This window comes from Ostrinia nubilalis, chromosome 29 (genome assembly GCF_963855985.1).
Source record: "Ostrinia nubilalis chromosome 29, ilOstNubi1.1, whole genome shotgun sequence".
In the NCBI taxonomy this organism is placed as follows: Eukaryota; Metazoa; Arthropoda; class Insecta; order Lepidoptera; family Crambidae; genus Ostrinia; species Ostrinia nubilalis.
In genome coordinates, this window is record NC_087116.1 from 5480114 (window position 1) to 5491286 (window position 11173).

Here is an 11173-nt window from a genome sequence, read left to right on the forward strand (position 1 = left end):
TCCCTCTCTCCTCCCTCTCTTATCCCTCTCTTCTCTCTCTCCTCTCCTCCCTCTCTCTCCCCCCTCTCTTCTTTCTCCTCTCTCCTCTCTCCTCCCTCTCTTCTCCCTCCCTCTCTCTCCCCCTCTCTTCTCTCTTTCTCTCTCTCTTCCCCCTCTTTCTTCTCTCTCTCCTCTCTCTCATCTCCTACACATGTCCGCAAGAAGCGACTAAGCCACAAGCATGGTCGCAACAACTCGCTCTCCTCCCAGCACTTGTCCCGCGCGCCGCCCGCCCCCCCCGCGCGCCGCGCCCTCCCCCGCGCCTCGTACTCCGTCCAAGACGCAAGACCCTGAAGCGGCCAGGCGGAGGGAGGAGCTACACAGGCGCATACTGGAGACAAGAAGACAACTGGAGAGCGTGAGTAGAATAAGACTATCCCGTGAATTTCTTGAAAAGATGTCCAAGATGGTTGGATCTTAGGTGGCTGGATGGAGGGAGAAACTATAAAGGCGCATACTGGAAACTCGGCGGCGGTGTAAGTGGAGATACAAATGTATGTACATTAGGCAGTCGTGTGCCAAGACGCTCGACCCTGAAGCGGCGAGGAGGAGGGAGGAGCTACACAGGCGCATACTGGAGACACGGCGGCAGCTGGAGGGCGTGAGTATACCTCTGTTCTTTCCTTGGATTTCATGAAAAAATGTCCAAGATGGTTGGATCTTAGGTGGCTGGATGGAGGGAGAAACTACAAAGGCAAATACTAGAGACCAGGAGGCAGCTGGAGAGCGTGAGTAGAATAGATTTCATGAAATAATGTCCAAGATGCTTGGCCATAAGGCGGCAAGACGGAGGGAAGAAATACATACTGGAAACTCGGCGACAAGTGGAGAGCGTGAGTAGACTTCACTGATCTCTTCTCTCTCGCTTATCGCTCTCTTCTCCCTCTCTTCTCCCTCTCTCTTCTCCCTCTCTCTCTCTTCTCCCTCTCTTCTCTCTATTCTCCCTCTCTCTCCTCCCTCTATCTCCCCTCTCTCTCCTCCCTCTCTCTTATCTCTCTTCTCTCTCTCCTCCCTCTCTCTCCCCCTCTCTCTTCTCTTTCTCTCCTTTCTCCCCTCTCTTATTTCGCTCTCTCCCTCCTCTCTCCCTCCTCTCTCTCTCATCTCCTACACATGTCCGTAAGCGACTAAGCCACAAGCATGGTCGCAACAACTCGCTCTCCTCCCAGCACTTGTCCCGCGCGCCGCCCGCCCCCCCGCGCGCCGCGCCCTCCCCCGCGCCTCGTACTCCGTCCAAGACGCAAGACCCTGAAGCGGCGAGGCGGAGGGAGGAGCTACACAGGCGCATACTGGAGACCAGGCGGCAGCTGGAGAGCGTGAGTAGACTTATTATAAGTAAAGCCTGGTCCGTGAGCACGTAGAATTTTGTCCAATGATCCCAAGCTACCCACCCTTATCGCTCGCGCGTAATTATATTGCTGTCGCGACTGTGCGACGGGCGCCCGCAGTGAGTGTGTGACCAGGCTTTAGTCATAAATCGTTTCATCCACTCGGACGCGCCCCACCATTCTTCCGCTAATGTTTGAGTGTTATCGGTCCCCGCTAAATGCTCCATGAGTGCACACGCACACTACAATAATGCCTTACGGATTGCTCGGACCACACTCCCCGCACCCCGCGGAAGAAGGATTGCACAGGCGCATACATACTGGAGACCAGGAGGAAAACTGGAGAGCGTGAGTTGAATAGGACCCCCCCATCCTTTCCATAGGAATTTCATGAATACAAGTCCAAGATGGTTGGATCTTAGGTGGCTGGATGGAGGGAGGAACTACAAAGGCGCATACTGGAAACTCGGCGGCAATGGAAGTGTGTAAATGGAGATATAAATGTATGTATGTACATTAGGCAGACGTGTGCTAAGATGGTCGACCCGGAGGCGGCGAGACGAAGGGAAGAATTACACAGGCGCATACTGGAGACCAGGAGGCAGCTGGAGAGCGTGAGTAGAATAGATTTCATGAAATAATGTCGTGCGGGTCCGGCAGAGTAAAATAACACCCCACTTTATACCGTGGATGTCGCAAGGGAGACTAATGCCCGTTTTCACCATCAATCCCTAATTTTTAAGTGACCCCTATGGGTAACACTTATCAGGAATTTTGTTTTCAAAGGGGTCACTTAAATATTAGAGATTGATGGTGAAAGCGATCATAAGGGGCACATATTCGTTCACATTGTAACTTGTAAAGGGTTATAGCGCGCGCAGCGATAGTTGAGGCAATCAACAGAAGCAAAGATTTGTATCTGTATACGCTCGCTGCGTTGACGTCTTGCGTAGTCTAACTGACAAGTGCTTTTTGTCTCGCTTGCACATGTTTAGCGAAGTAAAGTAACAAGTATTATTCGACATTTGAATTTTAATGTTTTGTTTTATGTAATGGTTTCTGTATTCATATATATTATTACATCAATGTAAGTACCGCCTTCCCTTCCCAACCCAATCGTTTGGGCAGGGAGGGGAGTGTAGGCCAAATCCTCCATTTGCTTCTGGTAAATTAGAGAGGGTCGTGCTCCTGCAGTGGAGACTAAATGACCTGTTGGTGTGAGTACCGGTTTGCCTCAACTCTCTCTGGGCGATCTATAATAATAATTTCTAATTTGTTTCCAGGTGGCATTCCGTTCGAACCTCAAATCGAGCCAGTCCACCCACGACCTTTCCTACATCCCAGAGAAAGACGGCTCGAGGCGCGCGAGACCCGTCTCCATGGCCGTGCCGAGCAATTCACGACCTTATGGTGAGTGTAGCAACGTTTATAACGCTTTGAAGACTTGGCGGGACTTGCAGGTGATTTCTTTTGATGAATAGGATAGTGGAGATCATAGTCAACTAGCTTTTGCCCGCGGCTTCGCCCGCGTGGAATTTTGTCTGTCACAGAAAAACTTAATCGCGCGCGTCCCTGTTTCAAAAACTGGGATAAAAACTATCCTATGTCCTTTCCCGGGACTCAAACTATCTCCCTGCTAAATTTTATCAAAATCGGTTCAGTAGTTTTTGCGTGAAAGAGTAACAAACATCCAGACAATCTTTCGCATTTATAATATTAGTAGGATTGACACACTTTTTCGAGCTGTCAAAATGAGTTGCTAGCGTAGATTTTGTATAGCAATAGAGACTATGACGTCATCCAGTCGCGAATTAAATTGAATGACAGTTTAATGATTTCAAAGCTGCTAAATACCGTATTTTATAGTCCACAGAAAACTAACTGGGTTTTTAGAGGTAGAATGAAGTCTTTTTCTTTTTTTTTTTTTTCAAAAAAAGTTGCGTCTTCGTATTTTAAAGAAAGTTTATATTCGTCCCATTACTGGACGCAGACGTCACTCCAATGGTGTTCTACCCCTCAGCTTTTCATCATTTATTTACGAAAAATAATTAAGTATAAGCAGGTGACAGCAAAAAATACACCGTTGTCATGACAATGACAGCTCTTGAACTAAGTTCAGTAAACTCTTAAATTAAATTAAAAAAAAATATTCAATAATTTCGTTTGACAACAAAAATCTTAAAATTTCTACATCAATTGATTTCACCTGCAAGACCCATGATATTGCTAAAGAGTGCCACATCATTAACATTTGCATATTTTATGATATATTGTGAATTGACCAACAATATTGTCACCTTACCTCAAAAACTTAGCTTACATATAAAACTTTTTTGGTATAGCCAGCGTCAAAAAGTTCGTGACACCCAAAGTAGCCAAAAAGTTCGCAACACGTCTTTGTTACAATTGGAATAAGGTTGTGTTGTCGAATTATTGGCCACTTTGAGTGTCACGATCTAGTTTACGCTGAATATACAATCCGGTTGAATTAACTGCACACCTGGCTGCCGTGACGTCACGTCGCCGCTCTGGTTCGAACGGGAAGGTGTGCGAGTGAGTGCGAGAGAGAGTCACATTCCAGCGAGGTGCGCAGTGTACTAACCATCTTTATAAAATCAAACAGAGATTATTTTTGTAAAATTAAAATTACATTGAAACATGTTGTTGGTCAATTGAAACCATAATATGTATCGCTACTAACCGATTATTTAATCCCCACCACGCTAACCAGGACATAACCCCCCCTGTCCAGAAGAGAATCTGGACAGTCTGAATTCTAACTACTTCGATAGTTTGAATCCGTTCCAAAACGTGGACTATCGACAGAAGAACCCTTACGCTATCCCCGCAAATCTAAACAAACTCATCCCCGATTATATCGACAATCCCCCGTATGTCCCTCCCCACGCAAACATACCTCAATCTAGCAACGATAAAAGAACTATGAACTTTACTCCTTACGGAATAAAGCCTATGATTTTCAAAGACCAATTGCCGCAGAAACAAAATCTGGCCTTTACTATTGATATGGGCAAAAAACCAGTTCAGTCCAAAGTGTTCAATAGACTGTTCCCAAATGTAGAAGAAAAGGAACCACCACCAAAAGTACCGCCTAGAAATTTCCATTTGAATCTAACTAAGCCAGATGAAAAACCACAGACGAAACCTAAACCGAATCGTAGTATATTTAAGAATTATAAGTCTTGTCCAGTCTCCCCAGTCTCTGAAGAATGCAAATGGGCTGACAAAGTAGCTCAAAGCAACCAAAATCAAGGTAAACCCAATCAAAGACCACAAACGCACTCTTTGGATCCTAAAAAGAGAAACTCGCTATCTTTCTTTGTTGGTCTCGATAATAAATCTTTGAAAGACAACGGCAAAAGTATCGTAGATACAATAAAAAGTGACACAGAGAAAATGATAGCAGAAATCACTAAAAAGTACGGTGATTTAGACGAATATGAACCTAATAATCTAGGTGATTTAGACTTGAAACCAACTAAAGAAGTTGAAGAAAAAGACGACGGTAATTTCTCGTCTGATTCGCTAGAAGATTGTAGTCTAAGTCAGGATGCTAGTTGCAAAAACAAATTGTACTCCAAAAAGGTTTGCAAAAAGCACAATAAGGGTAAACCGCGAAGAGCTATATCGAATTACGAAATATACGCAGGTGAAAAACCCGCAGTACCGGCCAAACCTGCTAATATTAATCAGAAAAGTTCCACTTTGCCAAGGAATATGCCGTCCAATCTTGATGATATTCTGGACGAAGATTCCATGAATTACAACTACTCTAATATGTATAGATGCCAAAGTGTGTTAACAAAACGATGTGTGACCAGATCGAACGAATCAGTGTTGAGCGATAATTCAAATTGCTCGAGCGTTTCAAACGAAATATTTCTCAAATACGGCAACGAAGTAGCCTTCCAACAAGCCAAATTTTGCGATAGTAGATACAATCTGAATGACTCACAAAACTGTTCGTATGAAAACATAAATGATGCCAATTATTTAGAGAATCACAGACACAGTAGTGCTAGCTTCTTTTTGAACCAGAAGAAGTACATGAAATCTAGTTGCAGTCAGGAATCTGTCCTCTCCGATGAAATGTATTTGGATAACGACAATCAGTTGTCCAGGACTAATTGTAATTCACTAGAAAGCGTGCTATCAGATGATTCCGAATGCACTAAAAGTGCGCCTCTAGAAATGCTATTCGAAGGCACCAAACTGAAAAGACTCCAAAGAACTCAAACAAGTATTCCAAGAAACAGTAAGAGTTGCTATGAATTCGAAAACACATCGAAGAGCTACGGATCAAGTCCTAATGACGCTCCACACTTCCCTGGTTACATGTATAACAACTACTTCGAAGGGACTAGTCCAAATTACAAAAATCAACCAGCTAGTATAAGTCCAAAGCCTCCAGCTCCAACCAGTAAAGTATACGGATTCGATGTCCCAACTGCCGAATATTCCGGTCACAAAACTGTGACCAGATCGCGAAGTCTATACGATTCGTCATCGAAACAGCCTCCTCCTGCGAAGAATATTGCGTATTATTTCGACGGAAATAATGTACAGCAGTATACTAAAGAAAATAAGGCTAGCGATGAGATTCCAAGACTCAATACGACAGACTACGCTGCTAATACTAAATCTTTACAACCCAAAAGTGAAAAACATAAGTACAAAAGTGAGATGGCTGGTTGTGAGCAGAGCGCTATGGTTAAATCAAAGAGTTGCAGCTTCGAAGTGGTTCTAGAACCCGCGTCAAAACCAAATCCACTGAAGAATTTGATGGAGAAACGCAACTCGCACGTGCAAAAGAATTTAGAGAAATTTGAAGAGCAAATTCGTAAAAACACTCAAACGAAAACTAGCAAAAATCAGCAGAATAAAGAGAAAGCTAACGGTGCCAAATATAACAATACAACGAAAAGTCTGGAGAGAGGCTCACAGAAAAATAATAACGTTAAGATTACTATGGAGTTTGTTCCGCACAAACCTCCGAAACCAATCAAAAGGACGTCGTCTGTCAAAATTAATAACAGACTTAAAGCTGGCTTGGATAAGGCAGCGCTTAGTTCTTCCATATCATCCCAGTATAAGGCCAAATTAGACGGACTCCAGAATAAAAATTACTTAGCAAATCAACAACAAGAAGACAAAAATTCTAACCAAGTAGATCCTTCAGATAGCACTGAGAAATCGTTTGATGTTTTCGTTAAAGAAAAAGACGTCAATGAAAATAAATCTGAAATTCAAATGGATAGCTTAGAAGTGTATGCTATGCAAAGAATGGAACGGATGAAACAAGTCAGCATGGATTCTTTAGATGTCATTGAAGATACTAATGATTTCGCTAAGGATTCTTTAGATTACTACGCAGAGCAAGACAATAAGTTTGCTTACAAGTCTAAGAAAGATCAAATCAATTCTAGGCTGTCTAGAAATGACAAAGATGTATCTGTGCCTTGTCACAGCCGTAACGTAGAAGCCAAAGAGAATATAGCGCCTGAGAGTGACGACATAAAACAGTATAAGAACATCGAAAGAAAGATCGAGATTATTAATAAACTAGTTGAGATGGAAGAACGAAAGATTTTACAAGAGAAAATACTAAAGGAGTGGCGTATGAGACCTTTGAAAGCAAACATAAACGATGGTACAGGTGTAGTCAAAGTTTTGTCCAGAAAATTCGAGAAGCTAGCAACGAAGCAGACTACAGTTCCTAACTTTGCGTCTCTAACTTTAGAAGAAGCAGACACAGATACGGAAACTAATTCAGAAAATAAAGAAATAAAGCGCAATCTAAGTCTTCCAGATATTTTAGATTCTGAACAAATCGGAGGTTTAGTTACTGTAGAAGGGATAGAAGTTTCCAACGAAGCGGGGAATCCCAATCCGGAACCCGACGACACTGAAGTAAAACTTAATAACGCAGTCAAAACGGATTTGAACGCACCAAAGTGTCTCAAGCAAAGAGTGTACAACGAAATGGTAATACCGAAGACAGACGTCCATTTAGATAGCGAGAATTACGAATCTTCTACTACTAGTTCGAGTTGTACGAATTCGCCGAAACGCATGTCGATATACGGTTTCAATCGCGCGAAAACCCCTTTTAGGAAAATTATAAGGGGTCCCACCCCTAGATTGTGTATGGAAAATCGAATTCATGAACCGTCTATGGGCAGAATCCGTCCCGTAATATATTCAGGGGGTATCGTAAGGGGGTCATGTCTGGCCAAAAGACTCCCGTTCCAACCTCCGATGCTACCGTCAAAATTCACACCGCAAGGTTGGCAACGCATGTTTTAAAAAGATAAATGTCGTTTCGGTTGCGCTTTTGCGAGGCATCGTATTATTTTTTAATAGTGACGCGCTTAAAGTCTATCGATACTATTGTAGATTTATACCGATTACCGTTAATGAGTTAAAAAAATACTGAAATAAATTGACATAATGATATGATAGTATCGATAGAATTATAATAGTTATCAAATCTTTAGATGTTTCTATATCGATGTAAATTTTATCGCGAGTCACGACCTCTAGGGTTTAGCAAAATTTATTCAACGATGCCTTTCGCGTTTTTGTTATTTGAGATGTGAAGACAGTTAGTGTGGTGATAAAAAATATTGAAATTATTTGCATTATTCAAATATTGGGATTTTTTAATTAAAAAAACGATGAAATCTTTTATTACTGGGCACTCGCTGTTTCTTCACAATCCATCGCAAACCACGGCTTTTTTATTATAAAGTTTTAAAGCATGTGTTTTTAATCTTCAATTTATTATTTTTATCATCCATTTGAATTTTGCATGTGTTTTTGTGCTTTTGCCTTTAGCTGTCTGAACGTATGCGTTATGTGCAAAAAAAAAATGCAATTCTTAAAACACAAGTCACAAATTACTTAAGAATTTTTAACAGCAACTCCAAGTTATTAGAGTAAAGACACTTTTGGAGATAAAAATGACAAATGTCAAGAGAAAATTGTTTTATTTATGTACTACTCTCAGACAGATTGTCTCGATAATATACCGGTTTAGTATAGTCACATCACTTTATCCCGCGATGTGTTCATAAAAAATACCTAGAGTTCTAGAATAACCTGCTACACACTATATCCTAAAAAGTATCAATAAAGATACCGGTTGTCGAAATCTGAATCACATCGCTGTATTCTGAAACGTAGGTTTTTTATTATACCGGTTCAAGCACATTCACAAAACTATATTCAACAAGTGCTTTAGCTATAAAATACCGGTTTTAACACAACCAAATCATTATATCCTACAAAAACTATCGATAAATATACCGGTCGTCACATCACTATATTTTTCAACGTAGGTTTTATCAATATAATACCGGTTCTAGCACAACTAGATCAATTTATCCCGAGTCACGACCTAACTAGATCAATTTATCCCACAACGTTTTATCGATAAAGATACCGGTCTTAGCAATTTTAATCACATCAAATATATTCTACGCCATAACTTGTATCGATATAATACTGGTTCTAGCACAACCCCACTATAACGTAGGTCGTACATCTTAAAATACCGGTTATCCTACATTCTATCGACAAAAATACCGATACCATACGTTCAGACGCCCGCATGTTAACCCATCCTCGATCGCAGCGAGTCGCCAGACGTCGGAGGAGGAGGAGTCTTCTGGCATGCGTCGGGCGATATCACTCTCAGATCTCGCCGTCAAACCGATGCCGGCGCCAAGGACCCCGCAAGGTATGGTTGTGAGGTTAAAAAGGTGGTGGTGGTTAACAGGGGATGTATGTTGGTGGTGGAAAAAAAGGTAACGATTAGGAGAATTTAGTTTAACTTGTGGATAATACCGGTTCCCGGTAAAAAACCGGTAAAACCAGGTACATATAGTATAGAAATAATCTGCCACAGTTGAGAAGATAATCGACTATAACCCATTGGAGTCGGTGTCGGAGTGGCCGAATTGCGATTCGACGAAACGAATCGAGATCTAAGAAATGCGGGTTCGAATCCCGCTGCTGGACTATTGTGGTGAACCCACTCGAAACACAAGCATATTCAGCTTGCAACGAGGGGTTAACGGGAATAAGGAAGAAAACAATCGTTTATGCGCAAATTGACAAATTCGCAAATTGTCAAGTGGTCGCAATGTGCCAGATTCTCACTTTGTCAAATTCGCAAATTGCCAAATTCGCAAAATGACAAGTTTTAAAAATGTCCTGTTGTTTAGGTTTTAATAATAAAAATCAAGTAATTAATTGGCAGAACTTTTAATCATTAAAATGTTAAGGTTTTTTCTAAATATGAAACCATAAAACCGTAATATAAAGACATTTAATAGAACTTGACATTTTGCGAATTTGACAAAGTGAGAATCTGGCACATTGCGACCGCTTGACAATTTGCGAATTTGGCAATTTGCGCATGAATGAAAAAAAAGGCTTAATAATTTTGTAACCAAATAGGTAGGTACTTTAGTAATAAGATAAAGTGCAAGAGTGCGACTTGCATTTGACTGATATTTCAATTTTAAAGATGTTATCGTAATAATGTCTCCATATCTGTAATAACGGCATGCTTACATATACATCATGCTATAAACTTACTATAACATTATGTGCATGAATTTTCTATTACATATTTAGCATGTTTCGCTTTTATCAACTTTTGTAATAGATATTACCTTCTTTTATTTATAAAATCTCTTTGTGTGTCTTTTACCAAATCCTTAATTTATTCTATAAAAATCATCTGTACCATTTGAAAAAACAATTATTATAACAGTAACTTGTTCATGTTTTCTATTCTAACTACATTATTTAAAAAATCTATAAAACGAATACTTAGTATTGTTTCTAAATTCTTTCCATCTTGCCACGATAAAATCTTACCAGTTACCAGTTCTCAGATGTAATTTTAGTTCCTTTAACGACAACCTAATGTTGTATTCTGACGGCAGCCTCATCGAAACCGGCCCAGCCGAGCCCGGGTTCGAACAAATCGCCGAGCGGGTTCGCCCGGCCCGCGCCCCGGTATAACGGCAAGTCGAACATGACCAGGAGTTCGAGCGTCGGCGTGTTGAATAACCAGGTGAGAATCTAAACTATCCAGTAACACACAGCCTCATCGAAACCGGTCTAGCCAAGCCCAGGTTCAAACCAGAAAGTTAATATTCCTTCGGAATAGAGCAACAACCACGAGCTGTCAAACGAAACTGATTTTGGATGACACTGGATATCATTTGTGTGTCAATGTCAGGATTAATTCACTGTTTTGTACAATAAATCAATCACTGAACCAGTCACCACGTTTCTGAAGCACTATTTCTAATAATTATCCTGACATAAGATCGGAAAAAATCTCAGAGCTCGAATTTTTAGCGTGCCAATAAGTGCTAACGAACTGTGAAATAGTTGCAAAAAACGGTTCTGTTTGACGTGACGACGACGGCATCACGCATCTCTTTTAATCACACAGTGTTGCTGCTAGCGACATCTCGCTCGCTCAGTTCTTTGTTGCTCTATTCCGAAAGAATAATAACTTTATAAAAAGTCGCCGAACGGGTTCGCCCGTCCCGCGTCCCGGTATAACGGCAAGTCGAACATGACAAGGAGTTCTAAACTATCCAGTAAGACACACAGTCGATGAAGCACCTGATGTCGTGCCCTGAGTGCCCAAGCAACTGCACTCAGGAGGATTTGATGTGTGCTGCTGACAACGCCACTCTTGTGGCGGAGTTTTGGGCTGACACTGTGTAGGTTTGTTGTCGACGTGACAAGAAGAAGAAGAA

General features: G+C 41.4%; 1 protein-coding gene across 1 annotated transcript in view; it reads left to right on the plus strand.

Moving 5' to 3' along the window:
- LOC135085617 (uncharacterized) overlaps nt 1-7827 on the plus strand; it is a 101430-nt gene extending 93603 nt beyond the window's left edge. Inside the window, exons 30-34 of the mRNA XM_063980393.1 lie at nt 250-397; nt 1206-1352; nt 1889-1978; nt 2648-2774; nt 4096-7827. Coding sequence (XP_063836463.1) covers nt 250-397; nt 1206-1352; nt 1889-1978; nt 2648-2774; nt 4096-7691 — 4108 coding nt within the window. The 3' untranslated portion in view covers nt 7692-7827. The remainder of the gene's footprint in view (nt 1-249; nt 398-1205; nt 1353-1888; nt 1979-2647; nt 2775-4095) is intronic.
- The last annotated feature ends 3346 nt before the right edge of the window (nt 7828-11173 follow it).